At 52.7% G+C, this 26,013-nt stretch overlaps 10 protein-coding genes across 10 annotated transcripts; 5 read left to right on the plus strand and 5 right to left on the minus strand.

The window, feature by feature from the left end:
- Window positions 1-58: 58 nt before the first annotated feature.
- On the plus strand, window positions 59-1,553 carry J4E84_004955 (uncharacterized protein; the record flags this gene model as incomplete). Its single annotated transcript, XM_049387555.1, has 3 exons — window positions 59-1,001; window positions 1,049-1,452; window positions 1,506-1,553. The coding sequence occupies 3 exons, from the start codon at window positions 59-61 to the stop codon at window positions 1,551-1,553; spliced, it is 1,395 nt and encodes a 464-aa protein (XP_049244533.1).
- Window positions 1,554-2,576: 1,023 nt separating this feature from the next.
- Window positions 2,577-3,251, minus strand: J4E84_004956 (uncharacterized protein; the record flags this gene model as incomplete). Its single annotated transcript, XM_049387556.1, has 1 exon — window positions 2,577-3,251. One exon carries the CDS (start codon window positions 3,249-3,251, stop codon window positions 2,577-2,579), a length of 675 nt encoding a protein of 224 aa, XP_049244534.1.
- Window positions 3,252-5,851: 2,600 nt separating this feature from the next.
- Window positions 5,852-6,892, plus strand: J4E84_004957 (uncharacterized protein; the record flags this gene model as incomplete). The annotated part of the gene is made up of 4 exons (XM_049387557.1): window positions 5,852-6,001; window positions 6,187-6,435; window positions 6,484-6,789; window positions 6,839-6,892. The coding sequence occupies 4 exons, from the start codon at window positions 5,852-5,854 to the stop codon at window positions 6,890-6,892; spliced, it is 759 nt and encodes a 252-aa protein (XP_049244535.1).
- Window positions 6,893-7,904: 1,012 nt separating this feature from the next.
- On the plus strand, window positions 7,905-9,696 carry J4E84_004958 (uncharacterized protein; the record flags this gene model as incomplete). Its single annotated transcript, XM_049387558.1, has 3 exons — window positions 7,905-8,214; window positions 8,788-8,816; window positions 8,896-9,696. 3 exons carry the CDS (start codon window positions 7,905-7,907, stop codon window positions 9,694-9,696), a joined length of 1,140 nt encoding a protein of 379 aa, XP_049244536.1.
- Window positions 9,697-13,673: 3,977 nt separating this feature from the next.
- Window positions 13,674-15,620, minus strand: J4E84_004959 (uncharacterized protein; the record flags this gene model as incomplete). The annotated part of the gene is made up of 3 exons (XM_049387559.1): window positions 13,674-14,070; window positions 14,398-14,426; window positions 15,279-15,620. 3 exons carry the CDS (start codon window positions 15,618-15,620, stop codon window positions 13,674-13,676), a joined length of 768 nt encoding a protein of 255 aa, XP_049244537.1.
- Window positions 15,621-15,822: 202 nt separating this feature from the next.
- J4E84_004960 (uncharacterized protein) lies at window positions 15,823-16,392 on the minus strand (the record flags this gene model as incomplete). Its single annotated transcript, XM_049387560.1, has 1 exon — window positions 15,823-16,392. One exon carries the CDS (start codon window positions 16,390-16,392, stop codon window positions 15,823-15,825), a length of 570 nt encoding a protein of 189 aa, XP_049244538.1.
- Window positions 16,393-16,707: 315 nt separating this feature from the next.
- J4E84_004961 (uncharacterized protein) lies at window positions 16,708-17,282 on the plus strand (the record flags this gene model as incomplete). Its single annotated transcript, XM_049387561.1, has 2 exons — window positions 16,708-16,774; window positions 16,822-17,282. The coding sequence occupies 2 exons, from the start codon at window positions 16,708-16,710 to the stop codon at window positions 17,280-17,282; spliced, it is 528 nt and encodes a 175-aa protein (XP_049244539.1).
- Window positions 17,283-17,462: 180 nt separating this feature from the next.
- On the minus strand, window positions 17,463-19,367 carry J4E84_004962 (uncharacterized protein; the record flags this gene model as incomplete). Its single annotated transcript, XM_049387562.1, has 2 exons — window positions 17,463-19,066; window positions 19,169-19,367. 2 exons carry the CDS (start codon window positions 19,365-19,367, stop codon window positions 17,463-17,465), a joined length of 1,803 nt encoding a protein of 600 aa, XP_049244540.1.
- A 968-nt stretch (window positions 19,368-20,335) lies between these two features.
- On the plus strand, window positions 20,336-21,723 carry J4E84_004963 (uncharacterized protein; the record flags this gene model as incomplete). The annotated part of the gene is made up of 2 exons (XM_049387563.1): window positions 20,336-20,703; window positions 20,787-21,723. The coding sequence occupies 2 exons, from the start codon at window positions 20,336-20,338 to the stop codon at window positions 21,721-21,723; spliced, it is 1,305 nt and encodes a 434-aa protein (XP_049244541.1).
- Window positions 21,724-22,943: 1,220 nt separating this feature from the next.
- Window positions 22,944-24,548, minus strand: J4E84_004964 (uncharacterized protein; the record flags this gene model as incomplete). Its single annotated transcript, XM_049387564.1, has 1 exon — window positions 22,944-24,548. The coding sequence occupies one exon, from the start codon at window positions 24,546-24,548 to the stop codon at window positions 22,944-22,946; it is 1,605 nt and encodes a 534-aa protein (XP_049244542.1).
- Window positions 24,549-26,013: the final 1,465 nt, after the last annotated feature.

A 26,013-nucleotide genomic window follows, 5' to 3' on the forward strand; every position in this document is an offset into this window, starting at 1 on the left:
TAACGTCCGAAGAAGTTATTAGCGACTTCCACAAAAGTGTTGCAAGCTCTAGCCTACCATGAAGATTGGGCACATAGTTACCGCCACAGCGCTTGCTGTAATCACTGCAGCTAAGCCGCACCACATGCACCGCCACGCTCATGCTCACGATCCGATCAAGCGCGGTACCATCTTCGCGCCTGCAGCGACCGAGACTCATATCGTATACTGGCTCGATGACCATTCAATCACAGAGGAAGAGGTCCGTGAGGGTATCGCTAACGGCACTCTGAAGTGGGGCAATGATGGTGTCCTTTCGACATCGACTAGTAGTCCCGTCGTATTGCCTACTCTGCCTCCAGCTTCCAAGCATCAAGTTCCAGCCGCCGATCCGACACCAGAACCCACTCCTAAGAAGGCTGCCGAACAGTCCGAGTCTGTTGCGCCCGAACCTCAGAAGCCCGCGCCAACTCCCGAAATGCCCCCAAGCGACCCTACACCGAGTCCCTCCCAAGATACGACACCTGTTCAGCAGTCCGGCACTCCGCGTCCCTGGATAGATATGGTCGACAAGGATGGTCACTGTGCCGAGTGCGATAAAGAATTCCCGAACGGCAAAATACGTTGCACGGAGTTCCCTCACGGATATGGCGCCTTGCCTATCGCCCATGAGGGACTGGGAGGCTGGTCCGGTATCCAAGATCCCCAGTATTCCGGAGGGGATGGGTTCGATGACATCACAACCGTTCCGAAAGGTTCATGTTCGGATGGTACCTGCTGCACGTCTGGTAGCTTCTGTTCCTATGGCTGCCCGAACCCTTACCTCAAGGCTTCGTTCCCCTCGATTCAAGGTAGGACGGGCCAGAGTGTTGGCGGCCTGTACTGCAACGAAGATGGATTTCTGGAGATGGCCGACGGCAAGATTGCGAATACCCTTTGCGTTCAGGGCTCAAAACACATGGGCGTGAAAGTGCAGAACAAACTCTCAAAGTCTGTCTCTTTCTGTCGCACAGACTATCCCGGTATGGTATACACCCACGCTCCCAACGCACTTGCTCACACGTGGCAGGTACCGAGTCCATGACTTTTCCAGTTACCGTCGGTCCTGGTGAGACCGGTTTCCTAGCAAATCCCGATCAACAGAAGTACTTCTTTTGGCAAGGCAAGAAAACTTCAGCTCAGTACTACGTCAACAAGCAGGGCGTGCCTGAAGACGAGGCTTGTACGTGGGGTACAGAGATGGGAGGCAAGGGAAATTGGGCGCCAGCGGTCTTTGGAACATCTTTCGATGACGGTCCAATGCAGGAAGGTTTCTCCAGCCTGAAACAAAACGAGCTATGCAAGAAGGAGCGACTTGACTACGACATCACCTTCATTGGCGATGGCGTTGTGTCTCCTTGCCGGTACAAGAGCGCCACAAACCAGTGGTGTCAGGCTGACAAGTGCTGGGAAGACCCCGATCGCGGCTGCACTGTATGTCGCTCTACTGTCCTTCCGCAAAGCCAGGCAATCGCTAACTTAAACAGGCTGCTATTATGCATGGCGATCTCACTGTTGTACTATCGGATGGCTAGCACACCCGGCCTTAGTGCAGCGTCAAACGCATGTACCCCACTGTCTTGTCACTTTCCTTGGTCTGTCTCTACTAGATCTTCGGCTCTCACGACACTGTTCTCACTATTTCCCACTTCCACGTCAGCCTATTTCAGCAGGCTCATGTATTCCTGGTCAATACTTTCACAATGTCGAAGGCCCGGCGGACTGCGGCAACGATCTCGACGGAGCTTTTGGAGGAGGTTTCGGATTTCTTGAACGGATTACCAATTACCTTTCTTCGGATATGTACACATTTTCTCTTCTGTTAGCAATAATGTCGGGATCTTTATGGGCGGTGATCCACGTGCTGGTCGTGATGCGTAGTCTTCTTGGACCTCTAGGTTGAGAAGGGCACCTCGTTCGTTAAAGCCAATGGCCTGTTGACTTCAATGTCCGACGTTGATACTCTACACGATTGCAAGAGAAGTGACACACGCGAATCAAACAATATTCAGGCAGTAACTCATAAAGCGTAAACATCGATTCACTATGCTATCGTACGGCAACGAAGTCTCCATCAGCCCGATGCCGGGGTATCGTCTCAGTACACCAATCGGTGAAACAACAAAAAACAATGCAAAGTGCAATCCTCCGTGAGCCGAACTGCCAACTCTTGTGATGCTGCTAAAACACAATTTCTCCCTCCCATGACGATGCTATGGTAAACGGTCCACCTGTCACACTGTTGACAGCGGTGAACATGTAAGAGAAGGTGGGTGAGGATGCGCGAAGATGCAATGAATGGTGTGCGTGCGGCTTGCTTATCAATGTGCTAGCGCATAGCGGGCCACACAGTCTGCGTTCCTACGGTTGCTATCCCTAGTGCTCCTTGATGCATACATGCTGATGATGCTGATCGTGTCGAAAACCGTGTCGAAATTTCCGCGCAAGTGCGCGTCGCTGCGGCGCAATATGATATAATCGAAAGGTCCTTATAACGAGCAGCAATCGCTTCGAGAGCGACGTCACTCTATCGTAAAACCCTCAGATGACCAACTGCCTCAACTGGGGTCCGGATTGAAGCTGAGGAAGTCGGTCGGGTCATTCATGTTAAGCGCCAGACTCGGGTCGAAACCGAGAAAAGAGCCATGCTCTGCAGTCGTCGTCGGTGTTGGGTCCTCCAGAGGTTCACCGGTATGACCGCCGTGTGTAAGACAGCCGACGCATGCGCAGCCATCTCCACATTGACAGGTACCAGACGCGTCTGAACAGCTTGGTAGGGTCATCTCGTTCCAGAAGTAGGATGACGGCGAAAGCGTTACGGTGTCTTCGTCTTTGATATCGCTTGGGCTGCTGGCTGCGGGTGAACCTATAGTGTCTACGGACTTTTGCAACGTGTCGCTTGGCGCTGACATGGACGGTGTGTAACCAAGGCTGGTCGAGAACTGGGCTTGCGGCTGGCTTGGCACGGGATTCAGCTGCTGTGGCCAGTCCCTGGGCAACACCATTGGTACCTGGGGCATGGTCGCCATATCCATACTCTGTTGGAAGCTCATCTGCGTTGGTGTGGGTGTTGCCAAGCTTTGTTGCATTGGGCCGAAGTTCAGGTTGTGACCGGCTTCCGCTCCGTAGCCAGATTGATGAGGGTAGGTAGGCATGTCGTAGAGTGGTGGAGGCATCCCTCCGAAGCCGCCGTTGTACTGGAAGTGTGCCATGATCCTAACATATTCCATCATCGTAGCGTTATTAGGATGTGCTGCGCATCCAAAACAGCTACATGACTCTCCGCAGTGGCAGTTGTGTTCGGGGACGTGTTGACCGATGTGAGGACTTGCAACAGACGGTGACATGGGAGGGTTCGTTGACGGGCTCATCGATACGGAGTTTTGGCGATGATAGGCTGCCGCTGCATGGTTATAGATTGGAGTGCCGAGACCGAAGGGGTTCGGTGCAGGCGATGGTATTTGCGCATGGAAGTTCTGGTACTGTGGGATCACCGCTTGAGCTGGAAATTGGAATTGATGTCCCATATGTTGATAAGCGTGTGACTGATCGTTGACGGGTGCATCTTCCTGCTTCGTTGAACAGCAAGACTTCTTCTGTGCTGGCGGCTCTGGAGCTGGTTTTGCTTTGGCTTTGCTGCCACAGCAGCCTCCTTGTGCTGGCGCTGGTGCTGGCTTGGCTTTGCTACCACAACAACCTCCTTCTTGAACTGGCGACAGAACCGGCTTTGGCTTGCAGCAACTTGAGACGGGCTCGTTTTGCGCTGGGAGTAAACGTGGGGTTGAGCTTGCACTCGAAGGAAGTGACGCTGCGTTGCTGCCACTTGTCTCCGAGGGCGTATACGTGATGGAAGAGGCATCAGTCTTGGCGTCAAAGCCAGCCTGGATGGCCTTCTCGAGGTTGTACGGGGTAACAGCTGCAGACTTACGCCTGCCTTTTTGGATTCGACTGTTTCCTGCAACGGTGGCTGTGGGTGCAGCTCGTTCCGAAGGGCAAGCACATTCAGACGCTTTGGGAATTGTGTAGTTGATAACGACACGTTCGCAACTGCATGAGCCAGTCGGATGTGGACAGCTACTCAAAGGCCGACCCGGCTTTCGAACCTCGACAAGCACCCGATCTCTGTGGTCGCATTTCGACGAGCGATGGCCGCGGATGCACGGACCGCTGTTGAAAGTCAGTTAAAGTGCACAGCGAATGAGCAGCCTGCGCAATGCGATGCAAGCCGCAGTCGCTAAAGAATTTCTCGGGTACCTGCTGTATGTGCGTAACAAATAGCGAAGACAAGAGGGTAGGACAATGCAGAATGAGGAGCAAGACGAATAAGCGGGAGTACCTACCAGGCGACCTTCTTGCGCTCTCCATTGACTTCGGCCCACATGATGCGGGGCTGATATGAGGTCGAAATAACTTGCTCAATCCGCGGCAGGTTACCACAAAATGCGCCGTGTATCGGGGACGAAGTAAGACTGCTGATGGAAACAGCTTTTGTCCAAGCTTACTGTACACCGCGCACGTGAAAGTCTTGCGGAGGGGTGAGGTGGCGTACGGCACGGAAGACAGTGCAGTGGCAAGAGTCTAGGCTAAACGTACGACTCTCGTTGGATAGGAAAGTGGCCGACAGGCTTCAATGTGGTGCGATGTAACTATCCGAAAGAGAAGGTAGACTCGGTACTGGGCTTGGCTAAGTGATCTGTGAAGGGTCCAGCTCCGAGCGCCTGGAGCGTTGATAACCCTGAGCGCTGCCACCGGCTTCCCACAGTGTCGGTGATAATACTGTATAAGCACAGGCGTTGGTTGATGCAGTAGCGATCTTGAGTGCGGAACGGATGAATGGTGGATCGTATGCAGGCGGGCGCACGTCGGAAATGCACACGGCAACAGCGGCAGGGTCCTCAGTTGAGAGCCGGCGGAATCAGGGCGCCGGTTGTACTGGATTCCTCCCAGGATGCGGTCTGGAGAAATATTGCCTTGACAGGGCCCAGCGTTGGTGGGGACGTGAGATACCAGTTCAAAACCGCAGAAAGAACACCGCCGTCACCTCTCCCCACTAGACGGATGAATGACTCGGGTCTCCAGTTGTCAAGGCGTGGGATCTGCTGGTCGGCGCTCGAAGGTTTGTCGTGAATTGAATGGATGCGACGTTTGGCGGAGGGTTGGATTAGGCTTAGTGCCTTAGCGTTGAGCAAGTTTCTTACTAAGCGGTCTTAGTCGCTTCAGGGCGGCACAAGCAGAAGGTGCGATGATGGAGAAATAGATGCCAGGCGATGTCTCAGCGGTAAAGTAGGTAGAGGAAGTGTTGGGATAAAGTACGTGCAAGACGAGAGTTATGGAAACGTGACCTACGGAGAGCAGCACCTGTGCCTGCTCAGATCATGGTCAGAAGAACTGTGGAAACGATGCTGCGGCCGCCGGGTATATCACTGGAGCGTGGGGAATCTGGCGCCGAGCGGACCCTGGCGCGCTCAGATGAGTACCGCGATAATTCAATCGGTGTGGGCGCGATTGGTAGGCCGTGGTATACATGAGGCGTCGCTCGAAGCCACCTGGATCACGTCCCACGCTATCGGGCTGGTGCAACGCTCGCTGCCACAGCCAACGAGCGAGCGGCAGACCCTGCGGCCGTTTGCAGCGCATCCTGCCTGGTCAGCCTTCAGACCCCGTTGATGACGGCGATCCGCTGTTTCGAAGATTGCGTCTGTCTGGAACGCAGCTGAGATAGGAATGGTGGTGGCTGGTGATCTAGGCACGTGCCACTTGTGGCTCCGCTCTTCGAACACCCAAAATACAATCGTCGCCAAGACCATTGTTTCGTCACAACTTTCCTTTCATCATGTCCTCAGAAGCCGACGAGGAGGGCTTGAACCTGTTCCAAGAGCCTACCGACTTCTATGAACCAGAAAAGCAGGCCACATTCGCGTCTCATCAGCTGCTTTCCGGCAAAGAGCTCACTGTTCGTTTGGTTGGTCACAACCCTTTGTGGGTAAGTCATGCACTTGATCACCGACATGCCGAAGCAGTGTATGGAACTTGTCAATGCAGCCACTATTGGCTTCCGTCCTTCTAGAAGACTTCCAGAAGGCCCGTAGAATTTTGGAAGTGCTTCAATACACTCACTGACTTCTGACGTACTTGAGATGCGCCTGGCACGTTCACTGACGTATTCAGGGGCACTTTCTATGGAATGCAGGACGCACTATATCTGAATATCTGGAGGAGAACGCAAAAGAGCTGGTAGAAAACCGGACGGTTCTCGAGCTTGGCGCCGGAGCAGGTCTTCCAAGCCTTGTCTGTGCTCTCAACGGTGCCGCTCAAACGGTCGTCACGGACTATCCCGATGCTGAGTTGGTCGAAAACCTGCAATACAATGTCGACCATTGCGAACTACTGCCTAAGCCACCCAAGATTGTGGCGGAGGTTTGTGACTGTGCTCAACCTTGGCAAACATCACTAATGTGTGTACAGGGGTATCTCTGGGGTGCGCCTACCAGTAACTTGACGAAATACCTGGCTGATGGTTCGGGTTTTGATGTCCTCATTTTGGCCGACCTTCTTTTCAACCACTCGGAACATGCCAAACTCATCAAGACTGTCCAGCTGACCCTCAAGAAATCGCCGAACTCCCGAGCCTACGTCTTCTTTACGCCATACCGCCCGTGGTTGTACGAGAAGGACTTGGCTTTCTTCGATGTGGCCAAGGAAGCGGGCTTTACCGTCGCTAAGACGTTCGAGAAGGTCATGGATAAGGTCATGTTCGAGGAAGATCCTGGTGTGAGTCTTGCGGATCGCTATACTTGTAGACATCACTGACCGAACTTAGGATGAACTTCTTCGCCGGACTGTCTTCGGCTACGAGCTGACCTGGAACGCATGAGACTAGTTCTCGGAGTAGCAACGAGTGAAGCACAATGTTACCCGCAGGCCAGATCAATACGTCATGGTACTCGTCCGCCATATGCGGGTATTAGTCCTGAAGCAACAGAACTTCGGTACGCAACTGCTCAGTTTTGTTTTGAGAACCATAAAGCTTCCAGCAGTTGTGTGAGCAGGACTTTTGCCATCGCGTCTCACGCCATAGCCTTCCCCAAGCAAGGTTTATATATGCGACTACAGTGAGTCGTGTTTGCTTTTGAAGACGTTCGGCAAAACATGCATACGATTCACTTTGCGGGCTTCCAGCCATCTAGCGATACACGTACAGTATGCATAATGCCTTTCTAGCCTTTACCTCGCATATCTTGTTCACTGATTTCAACACATCCCCTTTCTACGCGACATTGTTTACTTACTCCGTTACAGTCTCACATCGTGCGTTACGGGAGCGTGAAGAGGGCTCTATTGCGCAACACGTTGTGACTTCTTCTATCATAGGATTGTACTGATAGACTCACAAGGTACGCAGAACAGATTCACTTCCCGCTGGGTATGCTGCAATATGCCAACACACCGCGCGAAACACTGTTCACTCCGTTCCACATATGCCTAGGCGGAGTCCCTCAGTATGGGACATAGGAACACCTCACTACTTAAAGGTTTATCAAGATCAGCGCTCTAGCTGCACCATCCCTTCTCACCTCTGCTCAACCAATCTCATGCTCGTGTCAACGCTCGAGACCCGAGTGGCATCTCTGAGCCTGAGCGGCTGTGGCGGGTCGCAAAGTCGGACTGATCTAGTATTTCCAGTGTCTCCCATTGCCCCTTCCCCAGCTCCTGACACATATAACTTAGATGATACATCCCACCAAGGCGCAGGGGATGCGGTGGGGTTGAGAGGTGGCGTCAAAGAATACACGCTACCCCCACTCCCAACTCGTGTGGAGCAAATGGTCAGGAACTTGCCTGTCAAGGGCCAGCGTCCTCTCCTACAACACATCTCACGCCATCCGATGACCCTCGCTGATGTCGAGGCTTTGGTCCCTGCACTCATCGGTAGGCATAAGATTATGGACCAGCTGGTCGTGAACATTGGCTACTTCAATGCTAGAGGCTTGATACCGTCTTCTGACCTCGAGCACATGCTTATCCATATCCTCGCTGTAGGTGACGAACAGCATTACCTATACGAAACAACACAAGCCCGGATTGAACTAGAACGCCTCCGCTATCAACACTACGAGCGCATACAGCGCCAAAACCGGATAGAAGACATAAAAGGTTTCAAGAAGACGGGAAAAATTAGGAGCGATGTTCAGCATTGTGAGTCTATTGGCGACTTTTCTCGTTCCAGGCTGCACAGTGGACCGGGCCTAACGGATCGGAAATATCCCAGGGTCCGGCTCCCGCGAAATGACACGCGACAGGTGAGTGCAATACCACATCCGTTAGTGTCCAGAATGAGTATGGAGGTCGAGCATGATGTTTTTTGGACGAGGACCGGATCGACCTCCGAGTTTCAGGATGCGAGGATGGGGATGAGCGACAAGATTGTCGTGAAGCTTCCACCCAAAGAGCCTTCATCCCAAGCCCAAGTTCCGCCTACGCGCCGAAGACAAAGAAATCAGTCTAGGATACCCTGAATCATTAGAAATAGCAAGATTAGTGAAAGTTGACCTCATTGATGAGCGATGCATGCCTGTGAGGTTGAAGTGTTTGCGGGGGCTAGCGCCGTTGACCGATAGAGCTTATCCATTGCCGAGGTTCCTTGAGGCTTCACGACTCCTCGACTGCCGACCATGATGACGCGCTACAAACCACCATGATAGCCTCATAGCGATGCTTGCCATCTCTATCAACATCTATACATCATGACCTCCTCGAAGCCACCGAAAGCCATTTTGTTCGACATCGGCGGAGTTGTCGTACGTGCCTTCTTGACACCGCCCAGCCATCCATCACTATGCGCGACAGGACCACGTTAGCTAACGTGTCTCATTGCAGGTCATAAGCCCTTTCCAAGCCATCCTCGATTACGAAATCGAGAATAAGATTCCGAATGGCTACATAAACTTCGCGATCCAGAAAGGCCCTCACGACACCGGCGCCTGGCAGCTCATCGAACGCGGCGAAGTTGAACTCAATGACGATTGGTTCGCGGCTTTTAAGAAGCAACTTATGCGGCCGGAGGTATGGTCACAATATCTCCAGAAGCTTGCGCAGCAAGAGAGCGTCGGTGGTGGACAAGCAATCGAGGGTGGGAAGCCGCAGGTACCGGACATCGACGCGAAAAAGCTATTCTGGCGTATGATGAAGATCAGCCGAGCACCAGACCCGTACATGTATCCTGCGCTGCGTAAGCTGGGAGAAAGCGGAAAGTTTGTCCTGGGCGCGTTCAGCAACAACGTTACCTTTCCCACGGGCATTCTCGACGACGAAGGCAAGCTCTTCACCAAAGAGCTCATCCACGCACCGGCGCCGAACCCTTACGCGAACGACTCCACAGATATCACGACGTGCTTTGACATCTTCCTCGGCTCGGCGGCGGTTGGTGTCAGGAAACCGGATCCAGAGGCATACAAGCTGGCGGTACGGGAGATGGATAGGATCGCGAGGAAGAAGGGCATGGGAAGCGTCACGGAAGGTGACACTCTCTTCTTGGACGACATCGGCATAAATCTGAAGTTTGCGAAGAAGACGGGACTAAGGACAATCAAGGTGAATCTGGGCAAGACGAAGGATGCTGTGAAAGAGCTGGAAGAGGCTGTCGGTATACCGTTGCTGGACGGGAAAGCTAAGCTATGAAAGCCGCCATCAATCTTATCCTGATCATACAGACTCTGGCATGGATTTCCAGCTACTTCAGAGGTCACACGCCTCCTTGGCCTCCAGATCCGCCATTCTCTTATGCGCTGCACTCTCCACCAACCTGATGACGGCCAACAGTGCAGACTGACGACCCAGTCCTTCCTGAGGCGCAATGAGGAACTTTCTTTCTGGGGTAACGGATTTAGTGTTCCAGCCAATGACGCACGCGCGGAACTTCTCAACGCCCTCTCCTCTGCTTTCGTATCTGCCCATTAGGAGCAGTGGCTCTAGCGCCGGGCGATACGTGGAGGTGATTAACTCTGTGATCATGTTAGTGTGGTTCCAAGGATCGGTGAGGAGAGGTGTTGTACTGCTGAGATAGCTCAAGTGATTCTCATCGCTATCCAAGAGAGGCGTAGCAGGAACGCTGGGTGGTGTTGGTACGTGGGGGCGACTCTCGTTGCTCGATTCGTGTGCCATGGTACTCATGATGACTACAGTCTGCGAAGCTTTATCGGAGAGTTGCCCCTCAAGGCTATGTATCGGTCGAGCTGCTTGCTCTCTGGCATCGCAATCGTCTTCAAGAAGCTTTTGTCATAGCAAAGCAAGCCTTACATTTTGTTGCTGCTGACAATTATAGCAATCGGAAAAGCAGTCACCAGGTTTAAAAGACGCACGAGGTTGCCTTCTGGCACAAGAGATAACTGACACTCCTGTTCTCTTCTACTGCCTCTCGCTCCAGACATGACCATCCTCCCAGTATCGCAGGCAGACGTCAATACTCTCACATACATCAACCTCCTGGTTAAAGGCATCTTTCCGTTCCCCCACCCGTCCGCCGCTGTGAAATTAGGCTGTCTGAAGAACGAACTAGGAATTGTCGAATATCGTGCGAGGGTCATTTCTTGTTATCACCATCGGTTTGACACCTCCAGCGGAAAAACCGTGAAGCTGATGGCGGATCTCATCGAGGTGCAGGTAGCAGGCTCGCGGAGTGAGGTGCTGTTGAAATTGCTAGAGGCAGTGGAAGATTATGCTGGAAAAAGAATAATGTTCCCGCCAGTACCCGACGACAGAGAGAGCGAAGAAGACTACGCTGAAGAACAACGACCGGGAGAGCCCGAGGAGAATGAAGACGAGTAGGACTTTAGGAAGATAATGCAGAAGATGTCCTGGGGAGCCTGAGAGGGGGAGTATGATTTGTTGGATCCACAACAGATCATGCAGCAGGAGGGGTTTCGAGGGAGATAATGAAATGAGGGATCTGGACATGATGGTAACAGATGTTGTATTCCACGAAAAGGGTGGTATTGGGAGAACTTATCGCGTATGCAGCCGCTCTTCTAATCTGGAGGATTGATCCATGCAACGTAGAAACACAAGCCAGCAATACGCCCCATACGCGTTAGTCAGTCAAGCAGTCTTGCATACTCCAAGAACCCTCGTGACAACAAGCCTGGCTCCTTCCTCCGAAAGCACCCTTACACGTTTGGCTACCTACATCGCATCTTTCTATCCTAATGTAGGCCATAGACCTCCTAAGGGCCTTTACTTGTATGAGGTGCTCACCCCCTCTCACCCCTCCCCACACTCCCGCTCCCAACACTCCCACCCCCATCCCTCGCCGCCTTCTTCTTCTGATAGTTATCATCATTCAGCATCATCCTTCCAATCTCCATCTCCACAACCCCCAACAGATGTTCCAGCGCTTCTTTCCTGCTCCCACCCATTTCAGGTCCCAGTTCGAGGCTTCTGACCCCGCCTTGTTCGATGCTGTAGAGGGAGGCGCAGAAAGCGAGAGAGGGGTCGACGGCTTTTGGTTTGGAGGTAGAGTTTGCGGAGGCTTTGGGCGGGGGGTGGCGGCCGAGGATGCAGGAGGGGGGTTTGAGGGGGGAGAGGATCCATGATTGTGCTGGAGGTGGGTGGTGAGTATGTGGAAGAGATGGAATTGGGGGGGCTTGCGGTACTTACTTTCGATGAGGTCGACGAGATATCTAATCTCCGTCTCGTCTTCACCTCGCAAGTTTGGAAGCGGTTCGCGAGGTCGGCCGAGGCGCTCAGGCATGCTTGCCGCCAATGAATCCATGTCTGATCTCTGCGACTTAAGAGTGTAGACATTGGGAACATCTAGAGACGTTCTATTATGGCGAGAAACCGGTGAAGAAGCCGCGTCATCTACTAGGATCAGTGGTGTACCAAGGTGTTTGTCTAGTTGTACAGTGAGGCGGGAAGGTGAACAGGTGGGTGGGATCATTTGGAGAAGCAAACTTTGTGGAACCACGGAAGCGATTCGATACGATTGCATATCCTCCATACGAGACACTCATAAGAATGTGCGAGAGATAGATAGTGACTGATACGCCACTTGTATGATCCGAGCTGGTTGGCGTCGCCTAAGATGTGCGGTATCTACGTCAAAAGATGATATCGTTATGCATAGAGTGCACATCGCTATTGACAAGCACTAATACATTTGGACGCAAGACTCTTCCAATCTCAATACAAAAGCTTCTTCCGTTCTTCCTCTCTCCAATCTTCGTACAAACCTCTTACCTCTATCCTGTGCCTCTTGTGTCACCTCATCCATCTGCTTCACCATTCGGCGCCCCGGTCGCCGCCTCTCGAGCAGCGCGCTCTGCTCTTCCCCTGTCCCAGGCCGCCAGGTTTTTAGAGACATTCTCCCAAAAGTCTACACGATTCTTTTCCCGAGTCTTCTGCGCTGCCCACCCCTCCAAGCTGCGTAACAGTCCTAGCAATGCTTCTTCCCTCGTCGATCCCTTATGTGGCCCAAATGACACTGGCAATAATCTCGAGGGATCTGTGGTCGAGCTAGCAGCAAGTTTAGTTAGATATCCATCAGGACCGGTATCGTTGTAGCTTGGATAGACGACGATAGATGCTTTAAATTCATCGCCGAAGAGGCTATCGGCTAGCATCTTCACATAGCTAAGAGTGCGGTGATCGGCTTCGGTTACGTGTTTGGCCATTACTGTGGAGTTCGCTTCCACGATAATTCAATACACCATATATCTCGCAACAATGGCTTGTTGTTCTGGTGAGTTGGTTTAAACAAGGGAAAGTACGACCCTTACATACGTGACTGGTTGCGACGGTTTGCTCTACATGGCGGCCAATGCAAACCAAACGCACAGAACAACCTCCGATATTCCAGCGGCGTAGAAGCCAGCAGATTTTGAAGACGACTTTGCGACAGAAAGGATGTTCCAGGAGGATGAGAGTCAAAAGCACGGCCCATACACCGCCTGCTCTGTCATAGCCTGTTGATGTTGCACAAACGCCCAATAAGGAGCGCTCCACCCTTGTGGCGCACATGCAAACACCCGATCTTGATTTCCAATCACTTCTCAGCTCTTCACCGACTCTCTTCCTCAAACTTGCTAGTGCCTTCTCCGATCTCATTGACATGATGACGCCGGTGGTATATGCTGTAGCAGCTGCGTCGGTGGTCGCGCTCATAATCCAGTATCTTTCTTGCCGACAAAAACGCCTCGTAAGTACAGACTATCACCCACACACCCCTACATACCTAAAGACGTGAAGGCAGACCAAGTTATTAGCCACCGCCACGGATGCCTTCCAGCCCCCAGACTGAAGAACCATAGGCCCTTTGGTTTTGATCGACTTGAGCAGATCTTTCGGGCAGATTCTGAATCGCGGATGATGGAACAGTTCATGTCCTACTTTCGGCAAGTGGGAAACACACTGAACTACAAGCTTCTGGGGATGACGACGTATGCAACGATCGAGCCGGCTAATTTGGAGGCTATGTTGTCGACCAATTTCCAGGGTGGGAATCGTGACCGATGAAGTTCCTGAGGTTCCGATGGGCTGACTCGCAGATAGATTTTGGTCTTGGGCCTCGACGAGCTATTCTGTATCCGGTGTTTGGTGACGGTGTCTTTACACAAGAAGGCGCTGACTGGAAACACTCCCGGGACATGCTGCGACCGCAACTACAGCACAAGCACTACGATGATCTTCAAATCTTTCAAGACGCGGCCAATGATCTCATCCAGTTGATTCGGGGGAGTGACCGGATCGTTGACCTTCAACCGCTCTTCTTCCGCTTGACTCTCGACACTACGACAGCGTTCTTGTTTGGCGAGTCGACTCGCAGTCTTCTGAGCCTTGAGATTGTTGGGTAGCGGAATTTTGCCAATACATTTAATTCTGCCCAAAGATGGGTCGTCGAGAGGTATCGATTCCAGGACCTGTACTGGATGATAGATGGTAGAGGCTTCCGAAGAGCTGGCCGAGATGTTCGTGAATTTGCGGACAAGATCATCGACCGGAATCTTCCGCCGAATCGATGTAGAACCGACGGTGAGGGAAAACAAGTCTTTCTGGATGCTGTTGAGCAGCGTACCTCAGATCGAGCTGCATTAAGAGGTCAGATCATCAACCTGTTGGTCGCTGGAAGAGATACCACGGCCTGCCTTCTTTCCTGGACATTGTGAGTTGCGCTTCCCGGTGTGACTGGACCCGGCCTAACATGAACAGCTTTCTACTCGTACGCCATCCAAACGTGATGAAAAAGTTGCGCAAGGAAATCTCATCAACCTATGACGCAAACTCGAAACTGAACCGCGATAGCCTGAGAAAGATGCAGTATTTGCAAAACGTTCTCAAAGAAAGTACGTTACAATCCCAGTAGTTTCTCTCGAATATGATGCCTACCTTGAGACTAGCTCTGCGACTATACCCATCTGTTCCTGTCAATATTCGTATGGCTACAAGGACCACGGTGCTTCCCACAGGCGGCGGCCCGGATGGCAACTCCCCAGTCCTCATACCTAACGGAAGCCCGGTAGCCTTCAGTGTGTATGCAATGCATCGACGGCCCGATCTCTTTGGACTGGATGCAGAGTTATTTCGACCAGAAAGGTGGGACGAAGACATGCCTCTGCAGCATGATCCAACGAGTGCGAAATGGGGATATCTTCCCTTCCACGGTGGACCGCGGACCTGTTTAGGCAGTAAGTTCCGACGCTGGCTATGCGACTGAATGCGGCTGATCTAACGTGCGTCTATTTAGTGGATTTCGCGCTGACGGAAGCTGGATACATTGTTGTACGACTTCTCCAAAGTTTCGCGAGTATCAAGCTTCCCGACAGAGAAGCCGTTGAGCTGGTGGGTGTGGAGAAGCAGGTTGCGACACTATTCATTTCGATCAAAGATGGCTGCAAAGTTGAGATCAGTCAGTAGTCAGGCGCGTTGGTGACTGGGTTTCTGGTGATGAGAAGTGATGGAGATGTCGTCATCGCAGATGCCCATCCGGGCAGGTGCACCTGTGCCTTTAATCTGATTAGCGCGCGGCGCTAGTGAGGACCCTGACTTCTCGACCGGCAGGTACTACGCACCACATCTATCGAGCATGATATGCACTGCTTAACCATTCTTCTATGCCTTCATATCTACCAAGGTTTCTGTTGAATAAACTCTACCCCAATTTCTCTGGCGATATCTTCCATCGTCAAAGCTTCTCCTGCAGCTGAGACCAGCCCTGTTCCGCTCTCCGCTCTCCTCCTAGCTTCTTCATACGCTGCTTCGCAACTCACCAAGTTCTTCCTCTTCCGTTCGTTTTCTTCCACATCATCTCTTTCCTTGTCGCTTATGATCACGTCGAGTCTCCAGGACGCGATTTCCTCAAGCCTCTTCCGCACGGCTTCTAGAACACCAATCCGAGTTTTGGCTGTTTCGACCTGCGAGAGTAGTCGTCTCTTGACACTACCCGAAGACTCTATTTTTGACTCTACTACAGCGGCACGATACCGGTAGGAATCCCTGTCAGTGCTCAAGCCGTGGGAAACGTACAATTTGCCATTTGGATAGACGGCGTCGAGAAGCTTGGTTACGACGTAGAAGGTCTGGAACTCGAGGTCTGTGATGCTACTGGACATCGGTGCTGGTCCCGGGTTGTTAGATAGCGTAAGTGTTGGAATGTCAGCATGCGTGTGCGTGAAGTTATATAAGTAGAAGGCAGGTATAAGTTTGTCTACCAGAACAGTGATCAAACTTAGCATCACCCAGCCAACTTAATCCCAGTCTCATGATAGCCGCACAGGTACTTGCAGCAGAACAACATGTCACATATGTAACACACTACGAAGTCTGCACATCACCCTGACCGCCCCTTGTCCCTTCCTTTAACTCTCTATCCTCTCGCTTCGCTCTTGCCTTCACCCGAACTGGTGAAGAGTCCTCACTTGACTTGCGTTTATCAGACATTTCCACGTCCCCCTTCTCTAGAGACTGGTCGGTGTCTAACCGGGGCTTTTTATCAGCACCTCTTCCCCCTGGTGCTTTCCCCTTTCTCTTTCCCCCCTCGTCTTCCTCTTCACTGGATGGTTCCATGGCATCAAGTTCAGCATCAAGTTCAGCATCCCTAGCCCGCCGTTCCGCCTCGATCTGCTCAAAGTTATCGTGCACGTAATCCTCCAGATCTCCCAAAAGTGTGTCTAGTGCATCGACGCGTTTCTTCGCATTACCGCTAGCCATGATGATGTCCTTCATCACCTTGCCTTCGTACTTCGCTACCCCGGCGTGGTAGCTTATAACCTTGCCGGCTAGGTTTTTTTCACGGGCGACATACAACCTGTGCCCGGGGAACACTTGGCGGATGAGTTTGGCGATGAAGTAGAAAGTGTTGTACTCTGCGGCTGTGATAGGCATGCCCGCTGATCTTGATTTCGTGGGATCTATGTCGATTTTCGGAAAAGGGCGGGTGTGTGAGTTCAACCAGATCAACATGCAAGTTCTTAGAGGTGTATATAGTCAATAGTATGTACTACAGTACAAGTTTGCTTATCTAGTCAGTTCCCAGAATCAACGAGACTTGACTAGCTGCTTACAGCCAGTCTCATGAAAGCAAAGCAAGTACATATGGCAGTGAACCGTCTTGATATCTGATATACCGCGAATTCTTGCACATTAAATCGATCTCTTTCTTTTATACTACAAGACCGTTCTACCAACATACCACCAAAAATGTCCCAACCATCTCCCACATCCGCAATAACGCCCACGGACGAAGCAACGTACAACTACCTAAAAAGTACGCCTCTCTGTCGTTCGATCTCCCCTGAACTAACATCCACCCAGAGCTCTCCGCCATCTTCTTTACCCCGGACGATCACCAAGTTTTCATCGGCCGTCACCAACCCCGCAACGCCGTCGAGCCCTTCCGCTGCGTCATTCTAGGCATCAGCGACGATAACGAACTAAGGTTTGAGACCGCGCCGCAAGAAGGACGTACGCGTCCTGAGGCGATGATGAAGACAATCGAGTTGTTAGAGACAAAGGCGCAGACGGTTATGGCGAGGGTTGAGGGGAAGAATGCGAGCTGGGTGTTGGCGAGGGAGATGGCGAAGAAGAAGATGAGGGAAAGGGAAGAGGAGGTTAGGAAGAAGAGGGCGGAGGCTTGGGTGATGAAGGAACAAGAGGCCAGATTAGAGAGGCTAGAAGAGGCTGGCGCCAAGGCAGAGGAGGTGGAGACCGAAGCGGATGTTGGGGATCGGAACCCTGGACTTGAGCTATACTATACTGTCGTACACGAGAGCTAGAATCTGCACCTAGCGCGTCGTATCAGCAGACACCGAAAGCCATGGATAAGTATATCTCCATTCCTCAAATGACTAGACGTAAACTCCATTCCTATGCAACAAACGCCATGCTATGCAACATTGAAATGTACATATCAACATAACCAACATGCCATCGTATCCATTATATTCGCCATATCTTCACGTCCCCCAATCATCCCATTCGCCGTTTTTCCGCCGCCGTTCCCGACTTGTGCTTTTCTTCGCTTTTGGTGCTGGGTCTAAGAATCCATCTGGTATATCATTCCAGTTTTGCGTCCCTTTCGGAGGTGCAGATACGGTTTGCGCCTTTCGTGCTTTTCGTTGGTCTACCGCCTGCTCGTCGCTGGAGACTTCGTAATCGTCGTCTTCGTCTTCGGATATGTAGTTGTATTGGTCGAACTTCCTCCTGTCGATATTTTGGAGCTGTACGTCGCCATCGGCGTACATGCCGCGTTCTCTTCCTAGTATTTGGTCGGCTTTATTCGGACTTCTTCGTCCATCGATTGGGCCTTTGGCTATGCCGTTCGAGGTGGTGAGGTATTGGGTCGGCTCGCCTTGACGAGTGGGTGCTTGCCACTCTGGTCGTCTTGTGGCTCGCGGTGGAGGCTGGTTGTATTGGCCGGGCATCCATCCACCCGGAGCGCGAGTGGGACGTGTAAACTCTGCTTCCGTAGGAGTATCCACACCCCAACCGGCAGCGCGCTCACGCTGCTTTTGTATTTGCTCTTCTCTTTCTCTTTCACGCTTTATCCGTTCCCGAGCTGCCAGCCACTTCGGACTGGGCTCCCACGACCATCCGTCTCCAGTTGTTGTTACCAGTGGCACGAACCACTTCAATGGCGAAGGGCCAAAAACATGTCCGATGTTGCGCTTCCATCCCAGATCGAATGCGTTCGGTAGCATCTCGTTGTCGCGCTCGTCGAGGTAGCTGTCGTAGCGGTCTTGGTTCTGCTGGCGTTCTCGGTATTCGTAGGATTGGTAGTGCGGGTGGGAGTAGCCGTTCGCGTGACCGGGGACGGGAGAACGCGATGCGGAGCGCGAAGGCTGCTCACCCTCTTCGGGTCTGGTCACTCCCGGGAGAGCGTTCGCGTGGATCTCGCGCAATTGGTCGCCAACGCTCAAGCGACCGTTTGCTTGCGCCTCGACATAGTTTCGGTCGTTGAGTTGGTGCTTCATCGTGCTTCGGAGTGGTGAGAGGTAGCGCGTCTTCTCCAAGCTCTCGATCGTAGTCTGGCCCCTGACCGTAAGCCACAGATGCCAGGCAGTGAAGCCTGTTATGACAATTCCGATAATACCGGACAGCACAGCGAGCAGAACGTAGTTGACGGGCATGAACGATTCGGTGTATTGCCCGTCACTGAGAATTTCACTCCAGACCCAGGTCGCAGATGTCGCAAAACACACCCAGCAGAAGAAGGAGAGATATGTCAGGAAGAGGACGAAGGCTTTGTAGTTGCGCAAGCCAACGCAAGTGGCGAGCCACGGGCAGTGGTGGTCCATCTTCAAGACGCAGCGCTTGCACGTGGAGCAGTGGTGGGAGCGGTCGGGCTTCTTGGACTGGCACTTGTTGCAGAAGCGCAGTTCACCGGTCGATGCCTTGACAGTGAAGGACGTGTACTGCATCTCTCCTCCTTCTTGCGACGGCAGATGGCTGTAGCCATTCTTGATATTGAGCGGCGATCCGGGGTCGGTGAATACGGCGGTCGTGTAGCTCCAGTTGAGCATGAGATAGAGGAAGACGCCGAGGGCAGACGAGAACTTTCCTATACGACGTGTCAGTAGTCGCGTCCATGTATTTGTTCAAAGTGGTCTCATTGGACGTGGGACAGATATGCATTGGATGTATTGTACAGAGGGAGACGCACCCGTCCAGACATTCTTCGAGGGGACAAAGCCGATGCCAGCCTGCACCCACACGGCCCACGACGTCAGGCCGTAGACGAAGAGCAGCGGGAAGTAGGTGACGGCGGTGCAGCAGTAGCGCTCCACCTTCCTGGCCCAGCCACGGCGGCGCATGGTTCGCGAGGGGGAAGTCGGGGGAGAGGGCGAGCCCAGCGTGGCCATGTCTATGGGCTGGCTGAGTGGGCGGGCATGTGGTGCGGTAGGTTGCGAGGGGATGTTTGTGCCTGGGGTCACCCCGTTTAGGCGCAGATCGAGGACGGGCGGCCTGGAGAAGGGGAGGCTGCGGAGGACAAGCAGCCGGCGCACGACTAGTTTCAGGGTGCAGCGGCGCACAGCATGACACAAACTAGCAAGCAGCGGACAGGGCGGACTTGAGAGATGGAATAGGTAATGTAGTGCTGCAGAAACAAGTCGCGCAGGGTCACGGGGTGTCGTCGTCCAATTCGTCGTCTACTCGTGTCTAGTCGTAGTCATCAATGGTTGTCGTAGTCAATGTTGTAAGCGTCGGCGTCGTAATCGGTGGTTGAGTGAGGCGCATGATGGGTAGCGCAGAGGGTAGCGTGTCCCAGAGTACGCAGCTCACATCGACTCGGCACGCCGACCACGTGACGCCGTTGTTGGGACCGCCAGCGCGGACACGGTACGTATGCATGTCATAAAACAAAAAGTCGGCCGCAAGCACGTCCGGACAGGTGGCAGGTCAGACGCGCCTTTCAATTTTGGAGTACTTCCACTTTTGGAGGCGTCTGGGTGCTGTCGCCCGTTTCAACTGCGCCGTCGCACACTCAGCCTGCGACGGCCGCGTCTTCTTGCGTGCTATATCCACCCGGGCGAGCGTAAAATAACGGCAATCCCGGGTGCATGCGCGATAATCTAAGGTAGCCTGATACAGTGGTTACAAGACGCAATGTCGGTGCCACACCCCGGCATGCTCCCGTATTGCTCCCGCCGCAACCTGCGACATTTAGACATGGCCCTCGCCCAGCGCGATCTGCTTCGGTCCTGCCACACAACGTCCTAATGCCTACTTTGTTCTTGCGATAGCGTGCCCCCACCTCCTCGACTTCGCGGACATGTCTAGCAACTCTCCTTCAACAGCAACAACTTTTGGCCCATTACCTTAGCTAGACATGCTTGCCTCCAGGAAGCGGCCCACGCCGCTGCTGCTGCTCACAGTCCTCGTCCTCATCGGAATATGGTACCACAGCAGAGACACTGACCGCATATACCTGCAATGGATGTCCTCGATTGAGTCGCGCCCTGCAAAGATACCCTCCAACAAGACCTTAGGCTTCGGCGCCGTCGTAGTCGTGTCCAAGGATGGCTCCTCGCGCCGCAAGCCACTCCTGCAAGCTGCCAACGTCACCGACATCGACCTTACCATCCCGACCCAGCCAGAATGGACAGAAGGCGACGTCCAGCGCTTCATCAACGGTCAGGAAAAGGCGCAGAAGGGATCGATACTAGCGTGGTTAGGGCACCACAACGCGCTGCGCTGGTAAGTTATATCGACGCCGGCATGCCACCCGTCTTGGCGTGCATGCAGCCACATCGAGCAGCTGCTGATTCGCTATGATTTAGGTTCCTAGATTCAGGCCTCGAGACGGCTCTCATTCTCGAAGACGACGTCGATTGGGACATTCGCCTGCGCAGCGTCCAGATACCCCTTGCGGCAAGCGCTGCCCGACAGCTCCTTCCTCCACCACGCGCTCAACACCCGGGCGTCAACGCCGCCAGCAACCATACACAGTACTGGGGCGACCAAGATGCCTGGGACCTGCTCTATCTCGGTCATTGCGGAGACTACTTCGACATTGTCACCGAGGACGGCCCAAAGACCGACCGCCAAAACTTCAACCTGAGCGCTATGCCACACATCCTATGGCAAGACCCCACGCTTCCATCGTGGATCAACCTGCACCCATTTACACAAGACCTATTCCGCCTTTTGGGCATGCCCGAGAAAACGCGCGTCATGCACCGCGCCAAGTTCCCCCTCTGCTCCTTCGGATACGCCGTCACACGCCGCGCCGCCGAACGTCTCCTCAACGATCTCGCTCCGCCGAAACTGAAGAAGTCAGGAGCCCGCGCATTCGACGTCGCCCTTCTTCACGCCTGCAACAAGGGAGAGAACACGCCATCTCCCACACCAGAGTGGCAGAAAGCCAACCCTCGAACTCGAAGCAAATACCCGAGCCCCGGACTACGGTGCTGGACACTGAACTCCGAGCTATTCCACCACATGCCAGGAAAAAGCGAGATTGATTCGATCGGAGAGAAACTTGGCGAAGAACATAGCCTGCCGCCAGTAGACCTGGCAGCCCAAGCGCAGGTCGTATACCGAAACGAGACCACAAACATCGACTGCGGATTCTGGAACGGCGCCTTCGCGTTCGACGAGGACGATACCGAACGGCTGCATTTCCTGCAAGAAAAAGTTGGGAGGCAAGGCAACTGCCTCAAGGAAGGCAAAGACCGAGACGAGATCACATACCCGCCTCAAAAAGCGATGACGTGAGAAACCCTCAGCACAACATCGCATGTCACCTTCCATGTACATATTAGATTTCACGACGAGCACATCTTAACAGGATACCCGGCGTTATAGACACCACGGGATTTACGGGCGTTTAGCAGGAGCATCAACTAGGATTTCATCGGCGACATGAAGCCTCAGGACAAGGCGCAACATGATCTTTTTGGATTTTTTTCTCTACACTTCTTAGGGCACTATACCATAGCGGCGATTTCATCTACCAAGGCGTATGTATGCGAGGGCATGGTTTCGAGACCGCCTTTTTGTCACAGTTTACGATAGTATCTATCGACGTTACTTTGAGCGCTTCATGAAACAAATTTACATTGTCTTTCGCCATGCTTCTTTGTCTAGTGACGTACACACATGTTCTCCCCTCGAAACTCCAATGCAAGGACCACAAAAGGTATCACCGCTCATTCGGTACACGGCAGCACAACACCAACGATCGCAATACTAATCTTCTCCACTTGCAACGTGTGGGGCCGTACTCAACCACCGCGCAATCACCGACGTCACAGCGAAACCACCAACACAATCAGTGATCAACCACCAAACTCCCCGATGACCAAGAAAACTTTTCCCATCTTTTTCCCACTCCCTCTTCACCGTAAAATAAGCACGGCAAATCCATCCATCCATCCATCCATCCATCCAACCTGTGCTCAACGCGTCGGTTGACTTTCGCCGTACCTGTCGATCTGTCTGTGGCTCGTTTCGGACAGCGGACAAAGCAAGCCTTATCCTAGTACGGAAGTGACATGTAGATCCTTGCCCGCGTTTTGGGACAGCGACGTGTAGGGTGTGTCTGGGCGTGAAACAAGCTTTATTAGGGCCGATGGCCACGTGTTTGTGATAGGGGAGGGGGAGAGGGAGATTTGAGGGGACGGTGTTCACGCGTGAACGAGTTGAGGTGGGAGAGGGTGTGAGGCCTGGAAGATGGGTGTGTGAGAGAGGATGAGGGTGTTGATGTTGATGTTGATGTTGCGGATGGTTGGCTTGCGATGGCTAGGAGCGAGGTCGCGTTTGTGTGGGGTACGGGGTCCGGGTTTGTTGGAATTTCGGGTCTTCTCCTGTCTTTCGCAATCGAGCCTGGACGATCTTCTGCCGAGAAGACATCTTGGTAGTGTACATTGAGAGGTGGACTTGCGGAATGTAATAACTGCAGACTCGTTCCATTGGTTGTATGCCGATGCTTGCATTCATTCTTCATCCGTGAAGTCCATTGTGGATTCTGTATCTGATTGTCCTCTTTCCAGATAGTCGATTCTAGCCTCTTCACTTGGAAACTCCAACTCGTCGAGCGTCATCGTCTCCATGATGTTATCGATTGTATCGCAATCTTGCTCTCCAAACTTGGGCTTCTTCCATTGTTGTAGTAACTTGACCACGGAGTCATATCCAGCCATCTTCGCCCTATACAGTGTCCTCCTGTAGTTTCTGTTGTGTCGTCCCTGGATATCAGCTCCTGACTCAACGAGATAAGTAACCATCTCAATTTGGCCACTCCCAGCAGCGATCTCAATTGCGCTGCGGCTCCATCTGCGTGGGCAGAGATTGACATTCGCTCCGGCTTCAACTAACAACTTGGCTAACACAAGATTCCACGTGGACACTGCGTATTGCAGTGGACTTTCATGTACCCGTGAACTCAGAAGATTGACGTCTGCACCGGCCGCTATCAGTTGGCGCACCATGAACATTGTTCCCCGTTCCATTGCCCACTGAAGAAGGGTCATTACATTCCAGCCGAGGATCATGTCCGGTGGACAGTTCGGACTGGCGCCTATTCGGGTGAGACACCGAACTCTGTCACAGTCGCCGCGTTTAACAGCTACTGCCAGTGCATCATAGAGGTATACTTGCACAAAATCGTACCCCATGACTCCTTTGACTTCGTCTGGATTCCATCCGGTGTTCAGTATCGCATTCTTGAGGTCTAAGTCTTCGAAACAGCAAGCGGAGACGTATCCTGCAGTCAGCTGTCGTAGGCGCTCTTGACGCTGGTCGCTGTCGAAATGATGGCAAGGTATTTCGAGGAACTTTTCAAGATATTTGGTCTTAGTCATGCGTAAGGCGGCCATGAAAGCGCACTCTCTGAGAGGAGATGGTTCTTCATGGAAGTTGGAGTAAGGATTGAATCCTGTCTCGAGTAGAACGTCGACTATGGTATCGTGAGACCGTTCCACAGCGAGGATAAGTACTTTAGTCCCATTCCGAGCTGTTCTGACATCCGAAGTCGCCGCCTTAGTGAGCAATGATTTCGCAAAGTCCATAGTACCTCGAGTGCTTGCATCCGAGAGGAAGGTGAAATCTTCGTATCGATCCCCAGTGAATATTGTAGCACCGCGGCTCTCCAAGGTTTCAATGATTTTTCTTTTGCCGCTATGGACAGCGATCTGTATGGCGTTGAGGTTGTTTTGGTGGGGTGGAATTCTCCTTGCGCTAGCGTTGACATCTACTCCGACATCAAGTAGCATCACCACTAGACATTCGTTCTCATCATTCGCTGCATAGAACAGAAGCGTCCTGCAAAATGACCCCCACGCCCATTTGCCATCTGAGTTGGCGATCAACAGCAAGCGTTTGAGAACCACCATGTCATCGGCAGTGTCGAAAGCTCTCACAACGTCGTACAGGTCATCCTTAGGTAGTGTGTGCTTGACGAATGATCGGAAGAACTGGTTGTACTCATGATGGAGAAGCGTTCCTCTGGACTTCATGTCTAAGTTGCGAAGAATGTTTCTCTCTCTTTCGGGGATGAGGCTGTGGAGTTCGTTCTCGCCGTCGAAAATGGCTGCACGCATATATTCGTACAATGAATCCGAACAAGATGGCGATGACGTGCCTGAAACAGGATACAACGACATGGGAGTCATGCGTGTCGCGTCCAAGAGCGTTTCAGTTGGATCTTGGCCGATCGCGTCAAACGGAGTGGCCGCATGGAAACCAGTGTCTGTTGGCGATGATACATGGCCGTCCCCGCGCGCCTGTAGATTTGATTCTCGAGGACTGTCAGGGGCGAGGGATAGGTCGTTGAGCTGCTCGTCGCTCTTTGCGTCTTCGCCCAGCCCTGGGTGGTTATCTGTTGTAGCTAGTGGTGGTGTAGAAATTTCGATATCTGGTGGCGTTCGGGAACGAGACTGAGGGTGCAGTCCTGGTTAATCAGTGAGTAACTGCAAAAGTATAACGCCGGCTCTACACCTACGTGACCTGCAAAGATCAAAAGTAGTCTCGCGTTTCCTGAGTCTTTGCCTTTCTATTCTTGCCTGCGATATCATTACACCGCGCACTTTGACATTGGTCGGGCGGTTCCTTTCGTTCAGGCGACCGAGTATGAAATCCCACTCTTCCTTCCGCACATTCTTCGAAATACGCCATCTCTTGAAAGACCGTTCGTACTGCGGTCTGCTTTTGTTGGTTAGAAAAGCACTGCTTGGTAGCGGATACCGCTCACGTTCGTGTAAAGCCTTGCCTGGCCATGGCATGCATGACCTCGGAGAGCGGCTTGTCTTGCTCAACGTAAAGAGCAAGAATGTCGTCCTTTCGCGACATCCATTCTGCGTCATCTTCATCCTTCCTTTTTGGCATATTTTAAGTCTTCAGCCGATGCGTAGTTTCTAAGCGGTATAAGGCTGAGAAGGGTTCAACCTTTAGGCGAAAGTGTGAAGGCTCACGAGGCCTTCAGCGCGGTGGTATGGGTGTAATCCAGACAATATCACAATGTTCATACGGATATCTGGTTGTAATGTTGAGCAGAATAGTAGATTTTACAGGTGAGATGGCGTCCACGCGCCTGGGAAAGAGGCGAGGCAGGCAACACTCCATTGGCCACCTCCAGAATCATCGACCAACCGAGCCCGCAACCCGGCTGCAAGGCCTACCTTCTGTCTCCGCGATCTTGACGCCTCGATGATTGGATCATATCGAAATCTTGGATGGCACGCCAAAAGTACGCCGCTGGCTTGTACACAGCCGCAACTGCCCCACGAAGGTTAAGACGCCACGCGACTCGATGTGGCTCATCTGATAGGCCGATGCCAAAATCTCTGATTGCGAAGTGCGTCTTGCGCTTGAGTGCACGCGACGGATAGCCCGATGATTGGCTATGCCTGGTTGCTCCTGGCATGGAGCGCAGTGGACCTCCAGCAGGGGTCGATGTAGGAGGGATCTGGCTTTCGAGAAGGCTCAGGGCCCGACGTTCACATCCCCACATCGCGCGGCTATTCAATTGGTCGCAACCAGAATCTCTCAAGCACAACGCTCCTTATG

Source organism: Alternaria hordeiaustralica (assembly GCF_023758085.1).
Source record: "Alternaria hordeiaustralica strain BMP 2776 chromosome Unknown scaffold_8, whole genome shotgun sequence".
Lineage (NCBI taxonomy): Eukaryota > Fungi > Ascomycota > Dothideomycetes > Pleosporales > Pleosporaceae > Alternaria > Alternaria hordeiaustralica.